Source organism: Mchenga conophoros, linkage group LG12, assembly GCF_057382185.1.
Source record: "Mchenga conophoros isolate Kocher_MC1m ecotype Shallow Benthic linkage group LG12, M_conophoros_male_GT1.1, whole genome shotgun sequence".
Lineage (NCBI taxonomy): Eukaryota > Metazoa > Chordata > Actinopteri > Cichliformes > Cichlidae > Mchenga > Mchenga conophoros.
In genome coordinates, this window is record NC_140537.1 from 26,439,810 (window position 1) to 26,456,045 (window position 16,236).

The window sequence follows — 16,236 nt, forward strand, 5'->3', positions numbered from 1 at the left end:
ACAGATCCACACATCCTCTATCTGGATAAGCCAACCGGCAGCTTCTTGAACAAGAACAACTATAATATGAGTGACCTTTAGTTGACTCCAGTGAACAAGCAGCAATAGTAATTGGCTGACTGCTGTACTAAGCTCTGAGATTCAAACTCTTTGAATCTATGTTCAAAGACATTTCAGATAAATGCTGAGTTTGATGTCCAGTATTTGGCCCCTGTGGACACAGATGACAGCTGATCTGCTCCTCTGTAGCGTAAACTTCTTCCTCTCTCAATGAATTCGAAAGAAATCTGTATTGATTTAGTGCCGTGAGCTTGTTAAGGTTGTCAGGACTGTCATCGTGAACTCCTTTTCCTGGATCCTTCACTGATATGGATCTTATAAACAGCCTCCTTACCCAACAGCTTTCCAACTGAGAGACTACACAGTGAGGGAGTGGGTCTCAATTATCTCTCTTCTCTTTTAACATGCATTTTGTTTATTTTACTGGTGTTTATTCAGTCAATAAACAGCTGTCTCAACAAACTAATGTTATAGTCTAGCCACTGAAGTGACAACATACATCTGCAGAAACAGTTTAACTGTTATTTTTTGTGTGTGTAAGCTGTGATTGCATAGTCATCAACTAATGAGGAAAATTAGGTGAGCAAATTGAACATTAGCTGTAAAATTAGACATGTTCAGTGGCCCAAATCACAGAATGTGAAACCATTTAAATAAGGCTGTGATCGTAAGTTACAACGTAACTGCTGCAATGAAACGCTAATGTGCCTGTTTCACAGATGCAAACATTAACATTTAGGTACTTCGAGTGAGTTTAACTATTTTGAAAAGAATCAGAACTGCATCAAGAGAATGAGATGTTGGGGGAAGAAGGCGGGGGGAAACAGAAGGAGGAAGATGAGGACATGGAAGAGGAAGAGCTTTCATTGTGGCTGAGCCCATCGTGTAAGGGAATATGTCTGCTGTACAGCCAAAGGAAACATTGCTGAAAATGGAGAAAAAACATTTGCCCAGACAGAAAATGAATACAGGATGAAGCTTTTTTTTTTTAACTGCTTATGTTGCAGTGAACAGATTCTTTTTCCAGTTTGTTTAAAACTAAATTTTCATTACAGATATTGTTTTACTTATTACAAGCAGTTTGAAGCACATTGTGATTTTAACTTCATTTATTAAAACCAGCTGGGATAAGCTCCTTTTGATAAGTCAGTCTGGATGACAAAAGCAATGGTCATCCTCTGCTGAGTGGGTGCAAACACAAAAAGCACACTTTGAACGCTGATCCAAACGTAAATATCTCCCTCTGCTGGTTGCAATTAGAACTACACGTACAAAACAGTTTTTTTCCCATTGCAGTATCTGTTTTTAATATCAATTTAAAACTTTTTTTTTTTTTAAATGGCCTACATTAGCTTAGGACGTTTCTATTACTACATGTTACTTCTAATACATTACACTTTAGAGAGAAAGAATTACTTTCCACTCGATTATATGAAGTCCGAATTTGGCAGGATATTTAAAAGTTTAGGATGTTTGATGTTTAGGATGTTTGCATGTCAAATATATCAATAACTTGCACATATTAGAGAAACCAACATTAGCTAAAAACAACTGATTAAGCCTGTTATTTTAAGGTTTGTACAAAAAATTATGATTGTCTAACAAACTCAATAATTTGTGTAATGTTCAGCAGTTAGTTGATAATATAATAGAACAAAAAATCCTTAATTAAAAATTAATTAAAAAAATTAATTAAAAATACTCTGTTCATATTTTGTTTTACTGTTTTAGAGCATAAAGAGAAAACAGAATCTGGATGCTAAAAAAGAAACCTGCACATGCGAAACAGTCAACATCTGTTTTACTGTTGAATAACACATAACCATAAAATGTTGTTTATATTTTAATAACAGGCTGTAATATAATACCAGTCATGTAATACTCACAGGGTTAGTGACCTGACGCATATTTAACATGTATCAGTCATTTCATTTATTTACTTGCTGCCGTTGATCTGTAGGGACTTTTCTAGCAGGTCTCCATTCTGGGAGGGAACCTGCCCTATGCTCTGCTCAGGTTACTTCATCATTTCTCATGAGGTCATGAATAAAGAGGATAATCCCCAGCCACCTACTAAGAAACTGTGTAAACTCTGAGTCAGACTTGTCCTAGCAGTGGGTCATTCCTGTGCTGTCACGGGTCAGTTTAATCAAGTTTCAGCCACAGGAATTGGCTACGGTTACAAGGTATTAAATAAATTAAGATGTCTACAAAAAAGAAAAAAGAAGTCAGAGAGCAGTGGAGGAAACCTAACAGGTTTTTCACCAGATGAGTAGATGAGTGAGTCAAAGGAGACTGAAGAAGAAGAAGGACAAGGATGAAGCAGGATGTAATTCTGACTAATCAGGGTCTGATATGAGGAGCATCTAGAAAAAAAAAGGAAAATCAGGTTAAGAAGACAAAAGAGTATTCAGCAACAATAATGAAGTTAATGACAGCAGAACCAAGGGTAGCACAAGAGGAGAAAAGTTTCCTGATGTGATTGAAACCACAAAGAAGAAGTCTTCAGTCAAAGATGGGATCAAAGGACAAAAAATCCAAGAAAGAGGAGGACCCTGAAGAAGAGGAAGGGAAAAAGAAAAAGAAAGACAAGAAGAAGAAAGGTTCAGTAAAGGGAGACAGTGATGAAGACACCAAGAAGACAAAAGGCAAGAAGAAGAAGATTGAAAATTATGTTGAAATCTATGAGAAAGAGCTTCGTACCTACGAGCCGGAAAAAGTGGAGAACTACGAGGATGAGTATCACAAAAAGAAAGGTAAACTTTTTTTCATCTCTTGTAAAATGCAGAATTCAAGATGAGGGAGCAGCAGGTGTAAAATATGTATATTCAGGAGAATCAAGGACAATATAATGTCAGTTCTGCTTCAGGAAAGTTATTCGACACCCAGAGGACAGGTGGATCTTTGCAGTTTCAGGAGTCTCACTGTCTCTAGCAGTGTCGCTGCCTTAGTTTAATGTTCATGAGGCGGATGGACATAGTGGCGTAGTGAACATAATGTCGTTAATCTTTACGTGGGGTGGTTTCACGTCCATCCCAGTCCACAACAACCCAAAGCAAAGTCACACTGAACTTAACAAAAAGAAACATCATCTTACAAAAACAAAGAAACACAATGAAATGCACCACGATATTGTAAACTTTAAATGTTAGCACTTTATTTGAGTGTTTAGACGGCTATTCACACTCACATTCAAGCAAAAGAAGTGAAAGAAAATGGATGGATGGATTTTAGGTTTATCTTTAAAGTATTTAATTATATAAATAATTCTTATTGTTTCAAGAAGTAAGAAATATAAAGATATATATTTGAGATTTGTTTCGTTTTAGCAATTTAATTTAGATGTAGTGGAGTGGAATCAAAAGTCATTTGAAGAACAATTAAGCTTAAATCTTGTCATGTATTCGACTTGTGTGTTGTTTCATCATTAAATATTTTTTCATAATCTAAGTAAAACTCAGGTTAACCAGTTACATGTCATGATAGCAGCTCTTAGTTGTGCCTGTCCTCTGGGTGCTCCTGTTTCCTCCCACAGTTCAAAGACATGCTTGTTGGGTTAATTGGTGATCCTGAACTGGCTGAAGGTGTGGATGTGAGAACGTAGAGTAACCTGCTCGTTCCGTACCCCTTTTTGTCTAAGGATTAGCTCAAGCCCTCCCCAACAATTCTATTAGTAAACATAAGAAATGGAAATCTAGATTTAAAACACCTTCAACTTCATCAGATAAACACATCACTTGAATAGATCTTCATTATACCTGGTTCCAATGATAACCAACCAAAATGATGGACAATTTTGAGAGAAAAATAAGCAATAATCATAAGATTTGTATGTTTTATCTTGGATAGTGTGTCACAGTGGATAACTCCATGCCTCATATAGTCCAAAAAAAAGGACACATCTTAACAATTCATAGCAAACGGTCAGACATGTGGCCACTAGTATTATTCTTGGCTTACTTGCCCAGTATGATATTTCTTTTTGACCAGTTCAAAGCAATACTTATTGCTTCATAATCATCTAATTGGATACAGTGACTATCCTATATAAAATATTTAAGCTTCAAAGTATCTGTGAGAAACTTTTGAATTAGTGCATTAAATTTGGCAACCTATTGTCTTATCTGAAAACATAACTGGGAACATCTGTGTGGGTTTGAATAAATTAAGCTTACGATAAGTTTCAGAAGGCCAGAAGTACTAAAACACAAATGCACACTGTCACCTAGTATGTATGTATTTATGTTTACCACAATACCTTAATGCATCTTCACACTTTACTTGGTTTTATTGTTCTCTTCTTTTTGAACCCTGTAGTGTACGAGGTGGTTGCCATCACTGGTGATGAGAGAGGAGCAGGCACTGATGCCAATGTGTTTATTACTCTTTTTGGAGATTATGGCATCACACCCAAAGTCCACCTGGCTAGCAAGTAAGTCACCTTTAAAGATTAGTGGAGTTTAGATGTAAGCTTGTCTGCAAGCGTATAAACAGCAAAGAGTGATTACTCTAAGAGCCTCCAGTTCAAAATAAACCCTATGTCATTTCAGTATTTATTTTCTATATGAACTAAAACGATGTCTTTCCTCCTCTTTCACAGCACAGAAAAGAAGTATGTATTTATTGTTGTGTTAAAAAATTGCTGTGACAGCTTAGCCATCAGATTGTGCTGTGGTTATTGGTGGCACCATTTACTGCATGATTTTTTCAAAGTTTGCATGACTTTGGTAATTATTCTCCTAGATTTACATTTTTACTTCTGATTAGTTTGTATTTATTTTTTAGTGAATAGTATGATGTGTCAAAAGAGGATGACGTTCAGGTGACTTCTGAATTTTAACCTTTTTTGGTATTTCAGGAGTTGCACAGCATTCGAAAGGGCCAAAACAGATGTGTTCAGAATTAGAACTCACAATGTTGGATCCTTGAAAAAGATACGGTTTGTTAGACATGAGATATTTTTTAACACCCTTAACCATTTTTTTTTGACCAGGAACATGTAATTTATCCACATGTTTCTGTTTCTCCAGGATTGAGCATGACAACACTGGCCTTAATCCCAGCTGGTTCTTGGACAGAGTCGTGGTAACGGATGTGATTCGACCTCATCTGAGGTTCTATTTTGCTTGTAATAACTGGCTCAGTAAGGTAGAGGGAGATGGCCTTTACATCAGAGACCTGCTGGGCAGCATAGACCCCATGGACATACCCAAATGTATGTATGCATAGATAAAACCCTCTAAGTATCTGGTTGGCATTAGCAGCTGACATGCTTTTAAGAAGTTTATATATCAGGTTTGTCTTTAAACTCTGCAAAAATTGTGACTTTTTTGTACTTTTTCTTAATTTTCCAGATAATAAATTTGTTGTGAGTGTTTTCACTGCAGATGTAAAAGGAAGTGGCACAGATGCAGATGTCTTTATTAACATCTTTGGGGAGTTTGGAGATACAGGTAACACGTGCAGCATATCTGGTCACTTAAGTTTGAAAGAAGCACTTTAATGAAACTATAATGAATAAATGAAACTATAATATGTTTGCTATAATTTATTTATTTATTCATTGATTCTATTTTAGGGGAGAGGCGACTTGACAACGACAAAAATAACTTTGAAAAGGGCACAGAGGACAAATTCACCATCGAGGCACCGAACTTGGGCAAAATTAGAAAGATCACCATTGGACATAATAACAAAGGCTCCTCAGCAGGATGGTTTGTGGAGAAGGTAAGAAACAGGCACATAAACAGACAGGACAGGTATTGTTTACAAGACTGTTCCCCTATGAGTCTGTAAAATAAAATGATGTTGACATGATTCTAATGGTCAAAAGATATGCCCCTTTGTCAGTTTGCATTGTTAATGAAAAATGACTTTCATTTGTTATATAATACATTAAGGATTTTACTGTACATTATCTTGAAACAAAAGAGTCTTGCTGTGCCGCTGCCCTGCTTCTGCAGTCGTACTTAAGACATGCGATCTTCTTGTTTCCTGTCGGCCGTCTCATCCGAGACCAGCGTCCCTGCACCTCCAACACATACAGTGAGAGATGAGTTCATTCAAACAGACACGCGAAACACGCATGTCTTCATTCTACCTGCTGTGTAAAGGGACACCATGCCCCATTAAGAGATTGCCTTACAGCAAACAGACAGACGAGTCGGTAGATTTGTTGGTTACTGCAGCACAGGCTGACACCAAAGATCAGTAGTGGCAATGTTACTGAGTCATATTCTATTTGCATTTCAAATGTGTTTTGTGCAGCCACTAAATTACTTATTACACTGAGATAAATTCTGGACTAAAAGATTCTGAGCATTTATTTGAGGCTAGCTTTGTTTTTGTCATTGCTACTGAAACCTCTATAAGCAATATACTTATTGTATAGTGTTAAATAAAAAAATGGACATTTTATTACAGTTTATCAGAAAATATCAAAAATACATTCATAATCAAATCTAAGATAGCGAGCACATATAAAATAACTGCGGATGTTTTAAGACCGATACCGATATTTGGTGATTTATCTATTTTATCAAAAACATTTTAAGACACATGAAACACAAACATATTTCCATAACATTTGTTATGTGAAGTTAATTATGAGTCCTTACTAAAATAATATGACAGTGCAGTTAAAAGTCATCTTTTTTTTTTATTGTTCCAAAAAGTTCAAGTTCAATTCTGGTCAGATTAGCTGGTTGTTGTGTTTGTGGTATTCTTCTTTGCTTCATAAATGTACATTTATCAGCTGTTATATTACCAATATATTGACAAATGACAAATATACGCTGATACATATGAGCATGCTTACTTAATAAAAGCTAATAATGATTTTTAGTCTACAACATAAAAGGGAGGAATAGCTAGTGAGAATACAGGTGAAGTAATACTAATTGTGCACCATGCCCCCAAGACTAACCAAGACTAATCCCCTAAAGCTTAGGGGAAGAAATACGTAAAGCTGATACAAATATCTATATATATATCATATAAAAACACATGTCTAAGGATTGCGGTGCAAGTTGCACACACAACAAAAACACTGGTGCCATAAAAAGAGCAGTCCAGTCCTCCTAGATTAAGTTCTTGCCTAGAGCATAAAGACAAAATGGATGCTAAAAAGGAAACCTGCGCATGCAAAACACATTTGAATAAAACAGTCAACATCATATTCAGCACTCTAGGAAAGGAACAGCCACTAAGTGGATACTGAATGACAATCTTGCATGTTTCACCTCAGCAGCAGACAAATGTGCTCAGTCAGCTTTCCAGCCTTTAATTAAGAAACTGTAATTTGAAACTCGGACTGCTCTGCCTCATTTCATCCTTCTACTGCAACTTTCTCTGTAAGACTGATCATAGCATTGCACTAATGTGACCTGTACCGAGCAAGCACATGAGAAGATGAAGCACCACTATCTCATTTTATTTAGGTTTTTTGATATTTGTAGTTTCTGGTGTGACCAGTTGTACTGAATATTGCAGTTTTTTTCTACAGGTGATAGTAGATGATCTTGGAAACAAACTAGTGTATGAATTCCCCATCAGCCGCTGGTTTGCCATCGATGAGGATGATGGGAAGATCCAGAGGGATGTTTTGGTTGGAGGGAGTCAGCCCACAGGTGAAATTTGGAAAATTGGTTTTTAAGCCTGAGAAAATTCAACTGGTTTACACGATGGCAGCTTCAAGGATAGTTGACAATTCGGAGCTGTCTTACAAAATAGTTTCCCTCAGTTTTAATTAATTATTAACTATTAATGAATAACTGCAGACTAACCCTGCCAGAAAGCTGTGTAAGCATTACTTCTTGGATCAGACTACTATTGTTTAGATCTGGGTTATCTGGTCCTGCTCATATCCTTGGGAGTACGGGTGCTGTGAACCATGGCGACCCACTGGCACTACCTGTGATAAGCTAACATGTAACTGTATCCATCAGGTATTGTGTACAATGTCCAGATTGTGACAGGAAACATCCGGGGTGCCGGGACCAACTCCAAAATCCACATTGTGATGCACGGCACGAAAGGCTTGAAGAACAGTGGGAAGGTAAAGAGGAAATACAAGACACAGGACAGAAAGCATTTTACTAATAAGTGTAGCAGGAATCATTATTTTCATTGCCAGGAGGAGAGATCATTTTAAGGAACTGAGCATGATTTATTGAAATAAATAAAGTTTTTGGCAATTAGACACCAATGAAGCCAGATCTCAGAGCAGAGTCCAACTGTGGTAGGAAGTAGGACAGGACCTGTGGAGACTTGATAAGGATCTCTGTCGGGCCAGGATGAATTGAAGGTGGAGTCTGAAAAACAGAATGACATAAGAGCGCTGAGGTTTAAAGCACAGAACAGAGGCCGACTGACTCGCAGAAGGCGGGCAAGAATATAATTGGACCAGAGTGATGATGACAGAACTGAGTTTGACAGAATTGACTAGCAGCCCAAACACCCAAGAATCTAGGCAGATGAGTCAATGCAGATCTTCCTTATTAAACTTTTGCCTTAAACTTGATTCATTTGAAAACAGAGTTGTTAAAAGTGGCCTTAACTTCAGTGGGTCTCTGCAGGTGTTTTTCTTTAACTCAATGATTTTCTGGTCTAATGCAGGGCACTTTTTATTCTGATTTAGTCCCATTTTTTTGCGACTACCTGAATCTAAAGTAGATATAAAAGAGGGATCATTTTGAAGACTTGAGTTGAGAGACTGGTCCAGTCAAGTGGCTCCAATTAGCTGAGGTGCTGCCTCACCGCTTTCACTCTTCTTTTGTCACTCAAACCATCCCCACCTAAGCACGAATTAATTACAGATGAATCCACTATGGTTGATTTTACTCTCTATAGCTGCCACAGCCATACAGAGAGCAAACCCCTTTTTCCTCCCAGGCAGCACATTTTATTTATTCTATAAATTCTTTGGCATTGTAGGATTTAAAGAACTTTTTTTGGTCACGTTTGCCAGTTTACCAAGGTTGCCTCTTAATGTTAAAAGTTCATCACTTTCATTTTTATGTATTTTTGTAATAAATGTACTTTTTGTGTAATCAGTGTGACCATTTTATGTATATTTATTTAAATCTTGGAAATATGGTATCTAACCAGATACCAACTCTGGATGACATTACCTTGGCCTCCAGGAACCTTGTGAGGAATCATGGAGTCATTTTTGACCAGGATTAGTCCGTCAATGCACATATTAAACAAATATATAGGAGTATTTCTTCCTTTCTTTGTGGACAAACCAGACTTAAACTTTTCCCTGTTGTGCTTAATCAAGGTCTTTTTGGAAGGAGGAAAGTTTGAACGGGACTTAACAGACATCTTTAATGTCGAGCTTGCTGCACTCCTCAGTCCCCTGAGCAGAGTCACCATTGGACACGACAACAGAGGGCTTAGTACTGGGTGGTACTGCGAGAAGGTACATTTCCACAAGCACCCTTAAATGCATTAAAATGTGTTCATTTTCAATTAAATAGTTTAACAGAACTTGCGTTCTTTGCAGGTTGTGGTTTACTGCCCATTCACCGGAATAGAGCAGACTTTCCCATGCAGTAAATGGCTGGATGAAAAGGAGGGAGATGGGCTGATAGAGCGAGAGCTCTACGAGATGGTCTCACTCAGGCAGAAGAGACAGAAAAGTGAGCTGAATGTCAGTAATTACGGCTAGTCAGCGGTGGCAGCTAATGCTGTCATTTCCACGTTTATTTCCTGAACCACTCAGTAAATGAACTAACACAAATTTGCATACTGACGCAGTAGGCAGCCTGTCTTTATTCTGCTTTGTGTGAAATTGCCAGTGAAATTAAGTCCAATATCTATTTTGAAGACATGTAACCGCTGATTGCATTTGTTATGTATTATCTTAGTTTTCTTCTGGTTGACAAACATAAACAGCAGAAGTTTATTATTTCGAGATAAATTTGTAAAGTGGGCATTCCTTCACTGCCCGGCTTCATGCCCATTCACAATCACAAAAAATCACAGTTGGGAGCTGTCTGCTGCAATCACCTCAAAATGGTAGTTTCCGTCCTGAGAAGATTTTTAAGGAGCAAAAATGCATTTTCTGCTGCTCCCCTGACATCTTTAAGCTCTTGTCAAAAAATCCTTCCAGAGACTTCGTGTTCCTACTGCCCTCAAATGTGTAAAGCATACTTTATTTCACTCTGCCAAAGCAATCAGGGAGAATGGATGAGCTCTTAGTCACAGTGACAAACAAATTATGATGATGAAAGTGGGACACCATTAGTTTCTGAGGTATGAAAAGCTATGGCAGTCCTAATTTAAGATGATGATTTGAGTTCACTTTTCCTCAGAGCATCCCTGGTCGCTGTGGATCTGGACGTCGGACCTGCCCAGCGCAGGAACCGATGCTGATATCTCATTCCAGGTGTACGGAGAAAAGGGCAAGTCAGACGAGATCAGGCTGGACAACAAAACAGACAATTTTGAACAAGGACAAGTTGACAGATTTATGGTAAGTATCCTACAATTCAGTGCTACGCACATTAGTATCAGCACATCAGATATTGAGGCTGCACACAGTAATAAACTACTTTTACCTTGACTTAAAATCACAGGTTGAACTTTCTGATTTGGGAAAACTGACCAAACTCCGTATCTGGCATGAAAAGAGGAATCCTTTTGGAGGATGGCATCTAAGCAAGGTGAGAATTTCTCAAATCTAGTAATCGGATAAATTATCTCAGCTGTGACATTTCCATACCTATTTCTGCTAGTGATTTCATAAAAATCCTAAAATCTCAAACAGCCAGTTTTTAGACATTCTAGCCTAGCAAACACAAGAATGGTGCTAATATAAAGAAATCAGCATCCTCAGCTCCAACTGATACAATCAAAAATCAATATCATCTTTATTCATTCAGGCAACATTAATGAAAACATTAACGAAGGAGAAGTATACATTTCCTTGTGAGCGGTGGCTGGATAGTAATGAAGATGATAATGAGGTTGTGAGAGAGCTTCCCGCCACCGGAGAGCTTATTGCTGAGCCTCTGCCCTGTGTGTATATCCACATTCACCATGAACAATCCAAATCTTATTAGCTAAACAAGAAGAAGAATGTAAGTGACGATGAATTATGTTATTGTGCTCTGCAGTGATTAAATACAGAGTAACTGTCTGCACGGGGACGGTCGGTGGTAGCGGCACAGATGCATCTGTTTTTCTAAATCTAATTGGAGACCAAGGGGACACCGGAGATAGGGACCTGATCAACTGCAAAAACAACGTCAACAAGTTTGAGAAAGGAAGTGTATGTATATTTAGCACTGCACTGTTAAACATAGAGCTCACGAAGAAAGCTTCACTTCGTTTTGTTTTTTCATTTAAAAGTCACATGACTGATCTTCATCCAATCTTATTGTGTGTTTTTCTAGTTGGATGAGTTTCTAATTGAGGCGGTGGCCATTGGGCAGATCCGCAGGGTGAGAATTGGACATGATGGCAAAGGTGGAGGCTCTGCCTGGTTTCTTGACAAAGTGATTGTAAGAGAGGAAGGACAAGCTGAGGCAAATGCCGTGGAGTTCCCCTGTAACAGGTGCTCTCATCAGTCACAGTTGTTGCGGGGAAATAAAATCGACACTAACTAGTCACTTTGTTAGGAACACATCTTTAAAGACAGCCTGCCTCATTTCTTTATTTTGATGTGCACATAAACTAAAGATCCTGATCCTGAAGATTTTATTTGCTGCAGTGCTGGCACATGAATGAATGATTGGATGATTACATGTTCCTAAAAACATGTTTTGTATATACATAATAGTTGTTAAACTGTGTGTGTGTGTGTGATGGATGAGATAATAGTTTGTTTACTGAATGTGGCATGCAGATGGCTGGCCCGCAACGAGGATGATGGACAGATTGTCAGAGAATTAGTTCCGTTTGCAGAAGGACAGCGTCTTTACAGTAAGTTAAAGGAATCTGACATTTCAGTAACGTTTGAATTTTATTGTCATGCTTATATTTGTTCTCTGTGTGTGTCAGATACCAACTATCACATCGCTGTGAAGACAGGTGACATCCCCGGAGGTAGCTCTGACTCTGATGTGTTTGTGAAGCTCTATGGAGAGAAAGGTGACACCGGTAAGATGATGCTGGTGGTCTCTGCCAACGACCTGGGGAACTACTTTGAAACAGGCCGCGTTGACATCTTCACAGTGGAAACCTTTGACATTGGACAGGTTTTTGTCATTTGATGTTGATGCCAATGTAAAGTACTATGCATAAGTCTTCCCCTTCAATTCTTTATATTTTGTTTCCATGAAAATTGACTTTTTTTTGTAATTTTTTATGCACCAAAAGGTGATTCCCTTGTTTCAATTGTACAGACTGTGTTTTAAGCACATATTTTCATGTAGGTTTGCACATTTTTCAATAAATCTCTGCACCTATTTTCCAAATTTCCTTGCAAATTATAAAGATTATAAATAAGAGGTGGCTGGAGACTTTTACACACTACTGCAGTATTATGAAAAGCTTTACTAAAGACCTATTCTCACTTATGAAAGACACATAGCCTTTTGTGATTCATTCTATTTTATTATAGGATAATACTATCCGTATTCTAATAAAAAAAGATCTTAACTGTAGTCTAAATGCATTTGTACCCTTACTGCTAATTACTGTTGCTTAGTTACTGTTACAAACACATCATAGAAACAATGTTTGTAGTGTCTGTTTGTGGACAGTGGCTTAGCAACAATAATTGTCAGTATTATTATGATTTTTTATTCAATTTGCTCCAAATATGAGAGGATATTTGCTAAAGTAAAATGGAAAAAACACATAACACAGATTCTATTGTTTTGTTTTTTCCTGTGAACTTTCAGAATTTCTGCGTGAAACGTCTAAAATGTAATTGGTGTCATTTATTTATTCTTCCAGATCAACCGTCTGTTGATTGGCCACACTAACAAAGGCATGCGTGCGGGCTGGTTCTTGGACAGTGTTCAAATTTTGGTTCCAGTCCATGGAAAGAATTACATGTTCCCCAGCCACCGCTGGCTGGACGAAGATGAGGCCGATGGCAAAACAACGGTGGAGCTCTACCCAAGCGAGATCCTGGATGTAGAACAATGTAGGCAACACATTGTAGGCAACACAGGAAGAAAAACACTAATAAACAGTATTTAAATGAGTGAGTAAGTCAAAAGTCAAATAGGGAGTCACCTTCACCTACCAAGGTTAATAATGGAGTCTTTTCTTTCAACCAGTCCCAGCAAATAGCTGCCCCTCCCTGAGGCTGGTTCTACTGGAAGTTTCTTCCTGTTCAAAGGGAGTTTTTCCTTCCCACCATCACCAAGTGCAAGCTCATAGGGGGTTGTCTCTTTGTTGGGTTATTTTAAAATTATTATTATTATTAACCTTTATTTAACCAGGAAAAGTCCCATTGAGATTAAAAACCTCTTTTGCAAGGGAGTCCTGGCCAAGAGGCGACAACACGTTGAAATTACAAAGTTACATACATATTATAAATAACAATTACATTTTAAAAACATTTTTCTCTGGCTCTCTCAATCTGGACTTAAAAGCATTTAATGAAATAAGATCTGCTATCTTCCAGTCTTTTTGCATCATGTTCCATGTGAAAGGGGCAGCATAAGTAAAAGCCCTCTTTCCCAGTTCAGTTCTGGCAAATGGAACATTGAGCAATAAAAGATCGCTTGAACGCAGGCTGTAAGAAACAGTACTTCTCCGTGTGAGCAGATCGCAAATGTAGGTGGGCATTTGTCCAAGCAGGGCCTTATAAATAAAGATGCACCAGTGAGCAAACCTCCTGCACCAGTGAGCAAACCCTACAGTCTAAAATATTTTTTAGACTGTAGGGTTTGGGGCCTGCAATATAAAGTACCTTGAGATAAAAGTTATTGTGAATTTCCACTATTTAAAAACAATTACACTGAACTGAATTATTATGTAAGGCGTTTTAAATATGAGTTAAGTATATGTGTATGTGTTAACACCATTGCTGCATGAAAAATACTTCTGTTCACTTTCACATTCATCGATCTACATTTTCTAGTAATAAACTATGAGATAACAGTCGTGACCGGAGATGTGGTGTTTGCTGGCACAAATGCTGTAGTCTTCATCCAAATCTACGGGGACAAGGGGAAGACGGAGGTTATCACACTGGAAAGCAGATCCAACAACTTTGAACGGAATACCACCGAAATATTTAAGGTTTCAAATCTGGATTTTATGATTTCCAAAACTCCAACTCTATTGCAACAATTTAACGTGAATGCAGAATTAAGTGTCCAAATGTTGAATCAAAACTTTTCAATTGTTTGACAGATAGAGGCCAAAGATGTCGGAAAGATCTTTAAGATACGCATCGGTCACAATGGCGCCGGCATTGGATCTGGCTGGTTCCTGGAGACAGTGGACGTGAAACATCTCATCATGGCCTTGGTGCCCAAGGAGAAGAAAAAGGAGGACAAGAAAAAGAAGAAGAAAAAGAAGAAAGAGGAAGATGAGGATGAGGAGGGTGGCGAGGAGATGCAAGAAGTGGTGCTGACATATCATTTTCCCTGTTCACGCTGGTTGGCTGGGGGAGAGGAGGACGGCGAGCTGGTGGTGGAGCTGCTGCCTGAAGATGCAGAAGAGATGGAAGGTACTAAATGAACAAGCTAAATGAAAGTTTTAACTGTTTTATTTAACACAGTTCATGATGATGATGATATATGTGATAGTAATAATCATCATAATAGTAATTCCCGGTAGTTCAGTGGCCATGGATTTGCAACATAGTACAAAACAAAACCCTTTACTCCGTGCATACTCCACAATAAAAATGCACCAAAATCACTCTTTCAAATATACCACCTGCAACAAAATGGAGCTGCTATTCATGCACGGATAGAGTCAGGCAAACACAGCTTTGTTCGCTGGTCCATGAACCCTCTCTTTAAATTATATCAAAAATGCAACAGCATAAAATGCATTTTTAGAAATTGCATATGTTCTTTAAACACTTCTCTGAGTTTGGAGCATATTAAAGTTTCAATGCGTGAGATTTTCATTATAATTTTTTTTATATTATTAATGACTTTTTGCAGTCTCACTGACTGTGTGCAATCCTTAGTTACCTCCCTATGTGGAAATCTAGTCATGGAGGTAATCTACCATCTGCACTGAATTCAAATGCCTTTTCACATGAATAATGCATTCAGAGCAAAGGAAGCATACCAGTGCTGGATGAAATTCATGATTACATTGCACGTAATAATATTATTAAGTCAACCAAAACTAAAAGATTTAACATCATGTCTTTAAAGTTAGAGAGAAGAAAAGGTCTGTTTTATTCAAAGAGCACCTCTTCTTCCCATATGCATCCCTTCTCCTCACATAGTTAATTAATTTAAGACATAGGCTTAAAGCAGATGTATTTTCTATCAGTTTTCCAGTGAGCACCCACCTGTCTGCATTTATCTTTTTGAACAAGACTTCCCAGTACCACCTTATCCCATTTTTAGTCATTTAAGAAATTTCAATTAGCTACAGCTAATAAGCAATAAAGAACTGAAATGTATTTTTATTTACGACATCTTCATTGTGTCTTCAGTGTTGTGTTTTAGCCATAATTGGTTCACACATTTACTTGGAGGGCATGTATGACAGGTTAACAAGGTGTTAGTAATTGAACCCTTGTTTTGTCTGACAGTCAACACCTACGAAGTGTGTGTCTTCACTGGTGACATGATGGGAGCCGGGACCGACGCCAATGTCTACATTAATATTTATGGAGAGAACGGAGACACTGGAGAGCGCTGCCTGAAGAATTCTGACAACATCAATAAATTTGAGGGAGGGCAGGTAATAAAGGAAATACACAATCACTTCTAAATTTGTATGATTATAAAAATGATGATTTAGATTTAAAGATGTCGCTTGATTATATTTGTGATTATGCTCTATTGTGGCAAGTTCTACGAATTGATATTCTTAAAAAAAATATCTTAGTAGCTTTCATCACAGCTGAACACCTTTATACATTTGTTCAAAAATGTGTCATGCTGAAAATTAACCAGCAGTTAGTCAAAGATTCAACCATGTTCGCGCAACATGAGTCTTCCACTGAGGTGTGGGTGGGAGCATATTCTGGTAGGGTTACAAACACTCCTGCAGGCAAGCCGGCTTGGACTCACA

At 37.9% G+C, this 16,236-nt stretch overlaps 1 protein-coding gene across 1 annotated transcript in view; it reads left to right on the forward strand.

Moving 5' to 3' along the window:
- The first annotated feature begins 857 nt into the window (after positions 1-857).
- loxhd1b (lipoxygenase homology PLAT domains 1b) overlaps positions 858-16,236 on the forward strand; it is a 35,332-nt gene continuing 19,953 nt past the window's right edge. The window contains 24 exon segments of the mRNA XM_085295808.1: positions 858-945; positions 2,489-2,576; positions 2,578-2,816; positions 4,378-4,492; positions 4,661-4,672; positions 4,919-4,999; positions 5,091-5,275; positions 5,415-5,513; positions 5,639-5,787; positions 7,565-7,688; positions 8,007-8,116; positions 9,344-9,484; positions 9,569-9,704; positions 10,380-10,540; positions 10,644-10,730; positions 10,950-11,085; positions 11,184-11,338; positions 11,463-11,623; positions 11,915-11,991; positions 12,070-12,266; positions 12,970-13,162; positions 14,108-14,268; positions 14,383-14,701; positions 15,752-15,903. Of these exon segments, the coding sequence (XP_085151934.1) occupies positions 858-945; positions 2,489-2,576; positions 2,578-2,816; positions 4,378-4,492; positions 4,661-4,672; positions 4,919-4,999; positions 5,091-5,275; positions 5,415-5,513; positions 5,639-5,787; positions 7,565-7,688; positions 8,007-8,116; positions 9,344-9,484; positions 9,569-9,704; positions 10,380-10,540; positions 10,644-10,730; positions 10,950-11,085; positions 11,184-11,338; positions 11,463-11,623; positions 11,915-11,991; positions 12,070-12,266; positions 12,970-13,162; positions 14,108-14,268; positions 14,383-14,701; positions 15,752-15,903 (3,366 nt within the window).